This window comes from Heterodontus francisci, chromosome 6 (assembly GCF_036365525.1).
Source record: "Heterodontus francisci isolate sHetFra1 chromosome 6, sHetFra1.hap1, whole genome shotgun sequence".
Lineage (NCBI taxonomy): Eukaryota > Metazoa > Chordata > Chondrichthyes > Heterodontiformes > Heterodontidae > Heterodontus > Heterodontus francisci.
In genome coordinates, this window is record NC_090376.1 from 11,760,338 (window position 1) to 11,775,129 (window position 14,792).

At 46.2% G+C, this 14,792-nt stretch overlaps 1 protein-coding gene across 7 annotated transcripts in view; it reads right to left on the bottom strand.

The window, feature by feature from the left end:
* The window catches only part of pak1 (p21 protein (Cdc42/Rac)-activated kinase 1), a 205,058-nt gene that overhangs the window by 78,472 nt on the left and 111,794 nt on the right, over window positions 1-14,792 (bottom strand). For all 7 annotated transcript variants that reach the window (XM_068033116.1, XM_068033117.1, XM_068033119.1 and 4 more), the window contains one exon: window positions 5,878-6,086. In XM_068033116.1, coding sequence (XP_067889217.1) covers window positions 5,878-6,064 — 187 coding nt within the window. In that variant the 5' untranslated portion in view covers window positions 6,065-6,086. The remainder of the gene's footprint in view (window positions 1-5,877; window positions 6,087-14,792) is intronic.

Consider the following 14,792-nt stretch of genomic DNA (forward strand, 5'->3'; position numbering starts at 1 on the left):
GATGCCATGAGACTTCATGGGGTCCGGAGTCAATGCTGAGGACTCCCAGGGCAACTCCCTCCTGAAAATATACCACTGTGCCACCACCTCTGGTGGGTATGTCTGCCTGTGGGACAGGACATATCCAGGGATGGTGATGGCGGTGTCTGGAACGTTGTCTGCAAGGTATGATTCCGTGAGTATAACGATGTCTGGTTGTTGCTCGACTAGTCTGTGGGACAGTTCTCCCGATTTTGGCACAAGCCTCCAGATGTTAGTAAGGAGGCCTTTGCAAGGTCGACAGGGCTGGGTTTGCTGTTGTCGTTTCCAGTGCCTAGGTCGATCCAGGTGGTCTGTCTGGTTTCATTACTTTTCTTACACTATGTAGCGGTTTGATACAATTAAGTGGCTTGTGTTATGACCGACCGCTCCTGTCAAAGCCCCCAATCAAAATATATGATTCTGATTGTGATGGAACCAACGCACTGTTAATTCAATCCCGTCGCTCCACAGACCGGCTAACATATCATTGAAAACTTTCCAAATCAAAGACAGACCCAGCCAAATTGTACCATCTATTAACCTCCGAAGAAGCTAACCAAACCAGGTGTCTTTAAATCAACAAATTAACTCTTTAATTAGAAGAACTAAGTTCTTGAACACTATGAAGATATAAACAACATTTAAAATAGAAAAATGACAGTCCTTGCAAATTTACAGTCCAATGTTGCTTGAAGTCCTCACAGCCGTCCGATGTGGAAAAAAGGTTCTTCCACAGTGGAACAGTCCGTATTCTATCTGCAACAGTGGGTGATGCTTTCCTTCTCTCGCGAATTTCAACAATTAATGACTTGCAAACACTTTCAATAGAATCAAGCTGACTTGAGTTTTTGAGGGATACAAGATGGTCACAGTCTAACATCCCTTTCTTCAATTTAAATTACCAGAGATCTGTGTTTTGGCTTGATGTTTTAAACAGACTAAAATCCTCTTCCTTCAGTTTAAATGGTTGAGAGCTCTTTCTTCAGGTGTGCTCATCATAGCTGTGTCCTCTGTGTCCCTCTGTTAGAACAAACTGTCTTCAACTAAAAGCCAGTTCAAAACTGAATTGTAACAAATGTATCGCATCAGACTCACTCCCAGTGGCTGTATCTATGGTAGCAAGAATGCACCTTTTGAATCGGAGTCTCCAAATGGCTGTTTCTAAGGCAACGAAAATGGACCTGAGGCTTGCTGGTTCTTAAAGCAATACTAATCCTTTTCAAACCTTAAAGGCAAACCGCATATTCCAAAAAAAAACTATAGGACCATGACATTTGCTAGGCCATTCCAGAGGGTATTAAGAATCAACTGCATTGCTGTGGGTCTGGAGTCGTCACATGCAGGCCAGACCAGGTAAGGAAATTAGTGAAGCAGATGGGTTTTTACAACAATCAACAATGGTTTCATGATTGCCCCTAGACTAGCTTTTAATTCCAGCTGTATTAATTGAATTCAAATTCCACCTTCTGCCATGGTGTGATTCAAACCCATGTCCACAAAGCATTAGCCTGGGGCTCTGGGTTACTAGTCTAGTGACATTACCACTATGCCACAGCCTCCTACCCCTGCATTCCTATTTACTCCCTCTGCTTGAATGGCTTCCTGCAGCATGGTACCATGGTCAGTTTGCTTATCCACCCTGCATTCTGCTCCGATTTGATGCTTGCCTTCGCTTCATCTGTCTAATTTCACTTACTACTTTCTGTTAAAAGTTTAGCTTCCCTCCAATCTTTCCTTCCTGCCAGACTTTCTCAACTCCTTGAGGAATAGCTTGAGGAACAGCATCTCATTTACCGATTAGGCATTCTACAGCTGGACTGAACATTGAGTTCAATAATTTCAGAGCATGACAGGTCCCTCATTTTAGTTTTATTTTTAGTTATTTTTTCTTTATTTTTTTTGTGCTTATTTTATTTTAGTTTGTTCAGTTTGTTTCTACTTTGCCTACCCACTGTTTTTTCTTCATGGGTGTTTGTGCTTGTGGCTATTCAGTTTTCAGTCCATTAACAACCTATCTGTACTAATGCTTTGTCTTTCAGTGCACCATTAACATATTGTTCGCCTTTGCTCCATGACCTTTTGGTCAGCTATTCTGTGACGTTGTCCTATCAACACCTTCTCTTTTGTTATCTCTTGCCCCACCCCCGCTTTACTTGCTTAAAATCTTTTACATTTCTTCTATCTGCCAACTCTGAAGAAGGGTCACTGACCTGAAACGTCAACCCTGCTTCTCTCTCCACAGATGCTGCCAGACCTGCTGAGTATTTCCAGCGTTTCTTGTTTTGATTTCAGATTTCCAACATCCACAGTATTTTGCTTTTATCTCTCAATTCCTTTATTGCTAACTAGCTCTCTTGCTTTCTCCTCTTTCTTTAAATTATCACATCTTCCCTCATCTGATCCCTTGCCCTCACTATTAAGTTTAAAGCCCTCTCTACTGCCCTAGTTATATAACTCGCCAGAACACTGGCACCAGCATGGTTCAGGTGAAGACCGCCCCAACGGTACAGCTCCTACTTTCCCCAGTACTGGTGCCAGTGCCCCGTGAATCGAAACCCATTTCCCTCACACCAATCTTTGTGCCACACATTTAACTCTCTGATCTTATCTACCCTACTCCATTTGCTCGTGGCTCAGGTAATAATCCAGAGATGATTACCTTTGAGGTTCGGCTTTTTAATTTAGCCCCCAGCTGCTCGTACTCCTTATGCAGAACCTCTTTCCTAGTCCTATCTATGTCGTTGCTACCCATGTGGACCACAACAACTGGATCCTCCACCTCCCACTGCAAGTGCCCTGCGCAGACGTCCTCAACCCTGGCAGCAGGCAGGCAACACAGCCTTCTGGACTCTTGCTCTTGGCCGCAAAGAATGGTGTCTATCCCCCGACTATACTATCTCCTACCACTATATCCCTATTTACTCCCTCTGCTTGAATGGCTTCCTGCACCACGGTGCCATGGTCAATCTGCTCATCCACCCTGCAGCCCTCGCTCTCATCCATACAAGTAGAAAGAACCTCAAACTTGTTGGACCTCTTTCCCTCTCCAATTCTTAGTAGAGAGGCTCTATGAGCTATATCCCATCTGACAGCACCAGGAACATGTGGATTGGGAAAAGTTTCAAATATAAATGTATAGCCCACCACTCTGATATATCACGGAGGAACAGTGTGTGAAATCTATTAGTCTGAATATTTCAGCCCATCATTACTGATCAATTAGCTTTCCATATGTGACTGCTATAATATCTGTATTTATTTATTAATGTATTATTAAAGAAACTTGGGTAAAAGGTCAGGATCCATAGCATGGCACCGTTAAGGTTGAAAACAGGAGGAGAAACAAGGTAACTCAAGAAGTAGCGGTTAGATGAAGCAATGCTCAAGTGTTATAAGCTTGGCCCTTAAAGGAGAAGGGAAGACTGCATGAGGTAAGAATTTCAGTTTTACGGCATTGCCAAAGAATGCGTAGGAGACAGTGCAATGAAAAAAGGAGGAACAGCATATTTGGAGCTTAGGAAGAGCAGGAGACGAAAGTTCAGGAAAGCAGTGAATTAAAATCAGGAAAATTTGAAACAGGAATACAAGGAACAAAGGAAATGCTCAAAGGCAAGAGGTGATCAATATACTCTACAAATCAAATAATCAGCTTTGCACCATAAAGCTGAAATGCCTTGTGACTGTATTATCTATGGTAACAAAAGAACCAGTTTACTTTTATTGCTATGCTTGAGCTACAAAAGTCTCCAGAGAGGATGGTGACAAGGATCGAGATGGGTTCAATCTTGCTGCACCAGCTTCTAACACAGAAAATCTTTTTAAAATTCATTTCATAAGGGCGTCGCTGGCAAGGTCAGCATTTGTGCCCATCCCTAATTGTCTTGAAAAAGGTGGCGGTGGTGAGCAGCTTTCTTGAACCGCTGCAGTCCATCTGATGTGGGTACACCCACAGTACTGTTAGGGAGGGAGTTCTAGAATTCTGACCCAGTGACAATGAAGGGACGGCAATATATTTCCAAGTCAGGATGGTGTGAGACTTGGAGGGGAACTTGCAGATGGTGGTGCTCCCACGCATATGCTGCCCTTGTCCTTCTAGGCGCAAGAGGTCGCGGGTTTTGAAGGTGCTGTCAAAGGAGGTGTGGTGAGTTGCTGCAGTACATCTGTGTGTGGTACAAACTGTTGCCACTGTGTGTTGGTGGTGTGATGGAGTGAATACTTAAGGTGGCGGATATGATGGCAATCAAGAGGGCTGCTTTGTCCTGCATGGTGTCGAGCTTCGTGAGTGTTGTTGGAGCTGCACCCATCCAGGCAAGCGGACAGTATTCCATCACACTCCTGACTTGTGCCTTGTAGATGGTGGACAGGCTTTGGGAGTCAGGAGGTGAATTAGTCACTGCAGAATTCTCAGCCTCTGACCTCCTCTTGTAGCCACAGTATTTATGCGGCTGCTTCAGTTCAGTTTCTTGTGACCAGGATGTTGATGGAGTCCTATTCAAAAATAGATTTTTATTTTAATAAAGTGGCCTACTCCAATTTTTTCTCCTCCTCTCCCGGAGGCAGAATGAAGGTATGGTTCTATGGCTAGTACCTGGAGAATGTGGAACTAAATAAGTAAGAACATAGTTTTAGTCTCAGTAACTGTTCAAGGATTATTATAGATTTTCAACCAAGAGGCTAGAGGAGCAAGCTAGTTCTAATTGGTACCATAATTGTGCAACAAAGACTATTTAAAAAAGTTTTATGTACATTTTTCTTAAAAACTAACTATTCTTTGTGAGCTCCTGTGCCAGAAAGATGGGAAATGATTCCCGGGACGTTGGTGTTCCTCTATATCAGAGCGGTGGAATGAGAATTCCACTGGAAATTTTCCCTATCATGTTCCTGGAGTTTCAAATAGGATGTAGAGCATGGAGCTTCTCTACTGGGAGGGAGAACTCTGTGGACTGCTGAACCAAGACTACTATTTTAATAGAGGACTTAGTTGGGTTATCTCATCACCCCACTGACATAGGGACCCAGACACTCAAATAGTGATAGCTTACTTGGCATTGGGAGAACAAACAAGTCCCAGTTCCACCTCATTGGGTGACCATAAACATGTACATTCCAGCGGAGTGACTGCTATGTTAATCAAAACATTAATCAGCTTATTGTACACAGATTAACAGCTTCACTAAAGTACTGAACATGGAAATCCCACACCAATACCCATCCCACAATTTGAAGATCTAGGAAAATCTAGTAAGATACAGAAAAACTATTTACCCTGGCGGAGGAATCAAGAAATCAAGAACAAGGAGGCACAATTTTAAAACTGAACTAGGGTATTTAGGAGGGAAATCATTACACATTTTTTCCACACAAAGGCAAAAAAGATCTGGAATCTCAAAAGGCTGTGGATGCTGGGGATAAATTAAACTTAAGACTAAGATCGATAGATTTTTGCTAGGCAAGAGTTTCAGAGTTTCACGAGATTATGGAGGAAAGGCGAGTAAATGGAGTTGAGGTAGAGGTCAGCCATAATCTAACTGAATGCAACTCCACCTGACTCTCCCTCCCCCATAGCCCAAATCTCCTTAAACTCTTCACCACAGCAAATAATTTATCTAGATTGTTGATGGATGTTGGTGTAGGCTCGAGGGATGGAAAGGCCTACTCCTGCTTATTCGATCCTATGGGACCAACATTAGAAATGATTTAGATGGAACACTATTTGTCTCACTATAGTCGTGTACCTCATCAAATTTATTATAATAAAGCAGAAAATCACACAAATTGGGAAATGAAATCATTTAGTAACACAGTCTTCAAAAGAAACGTAAAATAAAATTACAAAATAAAGAGGAACTTGGTTACTTTTATCTCCTGCTCCAGGGAAGAATCTGAGCCTGTCTTTCCTTTTCTTTTCTTCAGGAGCCAAGGGAAGCGGTTTGGAGCCATGGTTTAGGTTCCCAGGATCCTTGCTGCCCCCACCAATCATGGTGCTCGTGTTCCTCATGGGCGGAGCTGGAGGCTTGTCTTCCACTTCACCATTATCTGACATCTTCAGTCACCACTACCTATCACTGTGGACACAAAGACAGCAAAGTTGTAGGTTTGTGATTGCTTTTTTCCTCAACTGGAAAGAAAAATTCAATTACGAGCGCTAAAATCTGGGGGAGAGAGAGAGAAAGTCGGGATTTCAAACTGGTATAAAATATCACGTTTATAAATCTCCTTTAAACTTTGCCAATGAAAATTTAATTTCAGTCAGGAAAACACAATATGCCAAATGAGAAATATTAATTCATCCGTTGGAAACTTACATTAGACTTTTAATTGAAAAAAAAGTAACTTTTTAAAAAAACTGGCAGCCAAGATGGCCACCGCAATTTGTATCTGAAACACCTTTGCACAAAGGCCCAACTGCAGACAGAAGTCTGAGAAGCACTGGACCAAGAACAATGGCTTGCTCGAAGTAATTGAATTACCTAGGATTGCTTCATTAGCATGGCAGTCAAGGCCGTTGTGACACATTAACTTTGAGAGCACAAACCCCTCCGAGTGTAAATATTGGCATCCTGGAACCTATGGAGCCAATTCTGAACCTTGAATCTCATTAAAAACAATGAGGATTGAGAGAACCATGTGACCATCTGTCCATCTCTGAAAAAACAGAGGCTGTTACACTCAGAGAAAACCAGCAATAACTGAGACTGCAGCAGCAGAGAAAGCCGTGTGCTTCCCTTTCTCTCTCACTCTCCAGAAAACATCTAGTTTGAAAACGCTCTGCGACTGTGGACCCTCCAAGCCTACAGAATGCTACAGCCAGTGACCGGGGAAGAAACTACAATTCTGCCTTGAGGAAAACCCTGAGCAAAGCAAGCCAGCCAAAGTGCACTTTGACCAGCGAAGACTTCAAGAATAGAGTTTCAGCTGAGGACTACCATATCATCCACTTCACAGACTGTGTATTTAAGTTCCATTTATTCTGGACTCTAATCCAACCACCAAATCTAATTTTCCCTCTGTAATCTATTTGTGCTTGTGAGATTCTCGTGTGAATGTGTGTGTATTTTTTAAATCGGAGTTGGAGTGTTAAGTATAATAAACTTACCTCTTTCTCGTTTAAATTCAAGAAAACCTGTTCAATCACAGTACATGTAAAAAGGTAAAACACTCAGAGCTGGTAAGCACAATCACTATTTAAAAGGAATGAACCCTGTTGCGGTCAATAACAGGAAGGGCAAGAGCAGAGCCTGAGACTCACTCCTCACCTGGCTGTAACATTACAAAGACGACTACATTCATCTGGGCTTTACTTGAATGGCCACTTTAATATTGAAGTGCTGACTTCCTATCTGCTCTGTGGGCAATCTAGTAACACAGGCTGCCCACACTGGTAGATGTTAGGGGAAGGAACATAAGATGCAGCCTCGCAATGTTTTTTGCACACTAACACATTTAAAAAGACGGGAGGGGGGGAAAAAAAAGACGGGAGGGGGGGATAAAAAAGACGGGAGGGGGGATAAAAAAGACGGGAGGGGGGATAAAAAAGACGGGAGGGGGGGATAAAAAAGACGGGAGGGGGGGATAAAAAAGACGGGAGGGGGGGATAAAAAAGACGGGAGGGGGGGATAAAAAAGACGGGAGGGGGGGATAAAAAAGACGGGAGGGGGGGATAAAAAAGACGGGAGGGGGGGATAAAAAAGACGGGAGGGGGGGATAAAAAAGACGGGAGGGGGGAAAGACGGGGGGGGGAAAGACGGGGGGGGGAAAGACGGGGGGGGGAAAGACGGGGGGGGGAAAGACGGGGGGGGGGGGGGGAAAGACGGGGGGGGGGAAGACGGGGGGGGGGGGGAAGACGGGGAGGGGAAGACGGGGAGGGGAAGACGGGGGGGGGGGGAAGACGGGGGGGGGGGGAAGACGGGGGGGGGGGGAAGACGGGGGGGGGAAGACGGGGGGGGGGGAAGACGGGGGGGGGGGAAGACGGGGGGGGGGGGGAAGACGGGGGGGGGGAAGACGGGGGGGGGGGAGACGGGGGGGGGGAAGACGGGGGGGGGAAGACGGGGGGGGGGAAGACGGGGGGGGGGGGAAGACGGGGGGGGGGGGAAGACGGGGGGGGGGGGAAGACGGGGGGGGGAAGACGGGGGGGGGAAGACGGGGGGGGGGGAAAGACGGGGGGGGAAGACGGGGGGGGGGAGAAAAGACGGGGGGGGGGAGAAAAGACGGGGGGGGGGAGAAAAGACGGGGGGGGGGAGAAAAGACGGGGGGGGAGAAAAGACGGGGGGGGAGAAAAGACGGGGGGGGAGAAAAGACGGGGGGGGAGAAAAGACGGGGGGGGAGAAAAGACGGGGGGGGGAGAAAAGACGGGGGGGGGAGAAAAGACGGGGGGGGAGAAAAGACGGGGGGGGGAGAAAAGACGGGGGGGGGGAGAAAAGACGGGGGGGGGGAGAGAAAGACGGGGGGGGGAGAAAAGACGGGGGGGGGAGAAAAGACGGGGGGGGGAGAAAAGACGGGGGGGGGGAGAAAAGACGGGGGGGGGAGAAAAGACGGGGGGGGGGAGAAAAGACGGGGGGGGAGAAAAGACGGGGGGGGAGAAAAGACGGGGGGGGAGAAAAGACGGGGGGGGAGAAAAGACGGGGGGGGAGAAAAGACGGGGGGGGAGAAAAGACGGGGGGGGAGAAAAGACGGGGGGGGAGAAAAGACGGGGGGGGAGAAAAGACGGGGGGGGAGAAAAGACGGGGGGGGGGAGAAAAGACGGGGGGGGAGAAAAGACGGGGGGGGAGAAAAGACGGGGGGGGAGAAAAGACGGGGGGGGAGAAAAGACGGGGGGGGGGGGGAGAAAAGACGGGGGGGGGGAGAAAAGACGGGGGGGGAGAAAAGACGGGGGGGGAGAAAAGACGGGGGGGGAGAAAAGACGGGGGGGGAGAAAAGACGGGGGGGGAGAAAAGACGGGGGGGGAGAAAAGACGGGGGGGGGAGAAAAGACGGGGGGGGAGAAAAGACGGGGGGGGAGAAAAGACGGGGGGGGGAGAAAAGACGGGGGGGGAGAAAAGACGGGGGGGGAGAAAAGACGGGGGGGGAGAAAAGACGGGGGGGGGAGAAAAGACGGGGGGGGAGAAAAGACGGGGGGGGAGAAAAGACGGGGGGGGGAGAAAAGACGGGGGGGGGAGAAAAGACGGGGGGGGGGAGAAAAGACGGGGGGGGGAGAAAAGACGGGGGGGGGGAGAAAAGACGGGGGGGGGGGAGAAAAGACGGGGGGGGGGGAGAAAAGACGGGGGGGGGGGAGAAAAGACGGGGGGGGGAGAAAAGACGGGGGGGGGAGAAAAGACGGGGGGGGAGAAAAGACGGGGGGGGGAGAAAAGACGGGGGGGGGAGAAAAGACGGGGGGGGGAGAAAAGACGGGGGGGGGAGAAAAGACGGGGGGGGGAGAAAAGACGGGGGGGGGAGAAAAGACGGGGGGGGGAGAAAAGACGGGGGGGGGGAGAAAAGACGGGGGGGGGGAGAAAAGACGGGGGGGGGGAGAAAAGACGGGGGGGGGGAGAAAAGACGGGGGGGGGGAGAAAAGACGGGGGGGGGGAGAAAAGACGGGGGGGGGGAGAAAAGACGGGGGGGGGGGAGAAAAGACGGGGGGGGGAGAAAAGACGGGGGGGGGAGAAAAGACGGGGGGGGGAGAAAAGACGGGGGGGGGAGAAAAGACGGGGGGGGAGAAAAGACGGGGGGGGGAGAAAAGGGGGGGGGGGGAGAAAAGACGGGGGGGGGAGAAAAGACGGGGGGGGGGGGAGAAAAGACGGGGGGGGGGGAGAAAAGACGGGGGGGGGGGGGAGAAAAGACGGGGGGGGGGGAGAAAAGACGGGGGGGGGGGAGAAAAGACGGGGGGGGGGGGAGAAAAGACGGGGGGGGGGGGGGAGAAAAGACGGGGGGGGGGGGGGGAAAAGAGGGGGAGGGGGAGGAGGGGGGGGAAAGATAGGAGAAATGAAATGCTACTGACCAACTGGGACAGTGGAACAGCTATGAAAGAGTGGAAAATTTCCAAGAAGTAAGAACGTTAACCAAAAACCCCATCAGTAAGTAAATTTCCCCTGTTTAAACAGAATTAGCTGGTATCAGCTCAGTTGGTAGCACACTTTCTCCAAAGTCAGAAGACTGTGGATTGAAGTCCTCCAGAGATGAGAACACAAAAACCTAGGCTACCACAGTGAAATACTGAAGGAGTGCTGCACTGTCAGAGATGCCATCTTTCATATGAGGCCGAGGCCCCAGCTACCCTTTCAGGTGAATGCAGAAGATACTATTAGCACTATTTTGAAGAGTACTGAAATTCTCCCTGATATCCTGGCCAATATTCATCCAACACCACTAAAAAAAATCATTCTCGGGTCAGTAACACAGGACACAGAATTAAGGGGAGGCGACATGAGGATACTTTTGTTAAAAAACAAACGATATTTTGTGATTTAGAATACATTGCTTGAAAGGGTGATGCAAATAGATTCAATAGTGAGAATTTGATAAATACTTGAAGGAAGCAGAGATTGAACCAGTGCTTTGTTAAAAATCTCCCATCGCAGTCTCGTGTTGTCATTAGGTTTATTAGTAATATGCTGTGGGAAAAATCATATTTAAACCACTAACCTTATGCAATGCACAGTTTTGAATCCTCAAAATTGTTCACACCACAGAGCCACATTTGTACCCACCATCAGTTATTCTGTCTAGTGTTATACAGCTTAAAATGCGAAAGGAAAAGTCTACATAGTTACTGTATAATGAAAGTGGACATGATAGAGTGGAGTTTCTTCCGCTTTTAAGCCACGGACGTATCTTGGTGCAAAAAATTGCAGAACTTTGGGGTGCAAGTGTGTTGCCCACAAAACAATACACTCAAGTCTCCTTGATCTTTTACATCCGCCCATCAAGCCCACTATCTGAATGAATCTCCGCCCACAACACCAGCCATGCCCCGACTCTCAAATGCGAGTATCCCCAAATTATATCTGTTTGTGGGGGGGGGGGGGGAAGGGAGGGGGGGGGGGAAATCTCGACATTATGCCCAGAATTTCAGGTGTAGCAGTAGTCATTTTTCTGATTTTCAAAATGTGATTTTTTGTATGTTGTTTAAAAAAAAATCTATCTTCACTAAGAGCTGCTCTGCATTTTTTGTTTCATTTATTATGGCATAAATATAAGTCACATTAAAAATTGAAAAGCTTCCCCCAAATAAACATGCTGCACTTAATGTGCATGAACATGCTTAAAATGAATTGAAGGTTAAATACGTTAAAACTTACATTTTAAAACAAGCACACACAATTTCATAAAAATGGAAAATGCTGGAAATGTTCAACAGGTCAAGCAGCATCTGGGGAGAGAAACAGAGTTAACATTTCCGGTAGATAACCTTTCATCAAAACAGGTTGATCTGATCTGCTCAGTATTTCCAGCATTTCCTGTTTTTATTCGAGATTTCCAACATCCGCAGTATTTTTCTTGGTACACAAAGTTTCATGGTGCTAGTTGAGTGTTGCCTTGGGCCCCAATTGTTTAGGTTGATATGTGCCCACTTTAGGTTTGGGTGTATTCTAATGAGATTGGGAGGATGGTTGGTTGTAATTGGACATCAGCAAAATGGGCAGATTTTCAGGTCTAACATCTACATTACACCCAAGGAGCCAGTGGGAACTTATCCCAAGCCCAAGATCAGGTTCTACTCAATTCTAGTAATACCGATAAGCACAGAATTAGAGAGAAGGGTGCGAGGATAGCATTGCTCTTTCTTCTTCCCCTTCACAGTTATAAAGAACTCAAGATCTTCTTGAAACATCCCTAATCCCTCTCCACCAGGGATAAATTAAAAAGAAAAGGAACAAAATAAAAGAAACGTTTACAAATCTCTGGTAGGCCTCAGCTGGCGTTGTGTGTATTATTTTGGGCATCACACTTTAGGAAGGATGTCAAGGCCCTGGAGAGGGTACAGGGGTTGTTTACCAAGATGATGGCAAGAATTAATGACTTCAGTTATATAGAGAGACTGTTGAACCTGGGATTGTTCTCCTTAGAGCAGAGGTGGTTAAGGGGACACTGAAGAGGTATTCAAAATTATGGGTGTATTGATTGAGCAAATAGGGAGGAACCATTTCCGCTGGCAAGTGGGTCAGTAACCAAAGATCATAGATTTAAAATGATTGACAAAAGAAGCACAGAGGGAATGAGAATCCATTTTTTCACATAGGGGGTATTAAGATCTGAAACACATTACTTGAAAGGTTAACAGAATCAAATTCGATAGGAACTTTCACAAAGGCAGATGTGTACTTGAAGAGGTCTAAATTGCACGATATGGAGAAAAAGCTGAGGTGTTGGACTTAAGAACCAGCACAGGCATGATGGGCCAAATAGCCACTTTCCGTGCTGCAAAAGTGTAGGATTCCAACAAAAATTTACATTCTACACTCTTGCACAATTTCCTAAACAAAATGTGAAAAGCAGAAAAACTAAATTATTCTCTTCGCTTTCAGCTCCTCCCTCAATGTTATACAAGACAGCTACATGTGAACAAGAGTTAATACAGCCAACAGTTAACTGGATATGCATACTTAGTGTGGGGGTGGAAAGACTTCGGAAGGGCAAACCTACAGATCAATTGCTAACAGCTGGAATCTTGAGGACAGTAGCTACACTTTGAGTGAGACAGCTATTTGAGCCAAGTGCCACCTACATGATCCACTTCAAAAGGAACCATGAGACATAGGTTTGTACTCCTAAGGTGACTTACAAATCACAGACAATATTGAAATGCAATGCCAGGAAAAAAAAACAAAAAGCTCTTGACAACACGCAGAGTTCTGACAAACACTGAACATTGATCAAAATCCACTCCTCAATGCATTCCAACCTATCTGAGTCATCTATAATCACAGAAAGGCACAAGACTTTGAATGAACTGCTGTCATCATTCAACTTGGTAAATTCATCAACAATGTGTGATATTGAGCCACGAAGATCTCAAGTTTGATCCCAGTCAATCATAATTAACTGATCTCAGCCGGTGTGGGGGGTGGGGGGGCGGGTGCTGGTGGGGGAGTCTGGGGAGGTTGATGCTTGCTTTAGGTTCAGTAACCTTGGGCTAAAAGGGAAGTGGGTGTAAATCAATGTACCTACTCCTGATTGCTATCCAGTGAAAAGAGCGCAGACTTCAGGACAGTACGGTATCAGGCTCTGGTGTGCTAAGTCCATGGAAGAGTAGTCCAAATGAACTTAACTCACAACAGAGAAATCCTCACTCAGGCTAGGTACGGGATAGCTCCTAGTGCCTGTGGAATGTTAGCCCAACATGGGTCAACAACTGCGAGAAAGATGAAAACTGGATACGAAACTATATGAAAGGTATAGTACAATTAATAGATGCAGTGAAAGAAAAAAATTTAGAATATAAGCGAGCTTGATAAAGAATACAAAATGCCACCTCACAGATAGAATTTCAGAACTCCACCATTATTAGGACCAAGATGCAATTTTTAATCGAGGCAGTTGAATTTTTATACCAGATATTGCATTGGCAAACACTTTTGTAAAACATACCCAGGTCATTTTAGGTGTCAGCTATGAAGTAGTTGGTAGCACTTACCTTTGAGACAGAAGGTTGTGGGTTCATGTTCCACTCCAAAGACTTGAGCCCACAATCCAGGCTGACACTCCAATGCAGTACTGAAGGAGTGCTGCACTGTTAGAGGTACCATTCTCCTGGTATCCTGGCCAACATTTATCCCTCAACCAACAGCTAAAACAGTTTATCTCATTTATCTCAACGCTGTTTGCGGGATCTTACTGTATGTGAATTGGATTCTAGGTTTCCTATGACAGTGACAACACTTCAAAAAGTACTTCATTGGCCGCAAAATACTTTGGAAAGTCCTAAGGTTAAAAAGGCAGAGGTTTTTCTTTTTTTCTAGTTCAGGACAGTACAGTCAACTCCAGGGTAAAACACCTTCCATAGCCTTTGAGAAATACACATCAGGCAAATTCCAATTCTAGTAATTTTGGCTCAGGATCTATGGCATACATAGAGGTCAGTAAAGAAAGTGTTACAGATAAAATTAAGAATTGGATGCCTAGAATCACACAGCACAGAAGGAGGCCATTCGGCCCATCATGCCTGTCTTAACTCAAAAGATACAATTCTGAAGTGGGTACAGGAACAGAGGAACCTGGGTATATATGTGCATAAGTCATTGAAGGTGGCAGGACAGGTTGAAAGAGCAGTTAACAAAGTATACAGTATCCTAGGCTTTATTAATAGGGGCATAACGTACAAGAGCAAGAAGGTTGTGTTAAACTTGTATAAAACACTGGTTCGGCCTCATCTGGAGTACTGCATCCAGTTCAGGGCACCATACTTTAAGAAAGACATGAAGGCATTCGAGAGAGTGCAGCAAAGATTCACAAGAATAGTTCCAGGGATGAGAAACTTCAGATTCATGGATAGTTTGGAGAAGTTGGGACTGTTTTCCTTGGAGAGGAGATGGTTAAGAGGAGATTTGATAGAAATAGTCAAAATCATGAAGGGTCTGGATGGAGTATATAGGGATATACTGTTCCCATTGGGTCAAAGGATCGAGAACAAGAGGGCACCAATTTAAGGTAATTGGCAAAAGAAGCATTGGCGACATGAGCAAAACCTTTTCATGCAGCGACTGGTTAAAATCTGGAATGCACTGCCCAACAGTGTGGTGGAGGAAGGTTCAATTGAGGCATTCAAGAGGGAATTGGATTGTTATCTGAAAAGGAAGA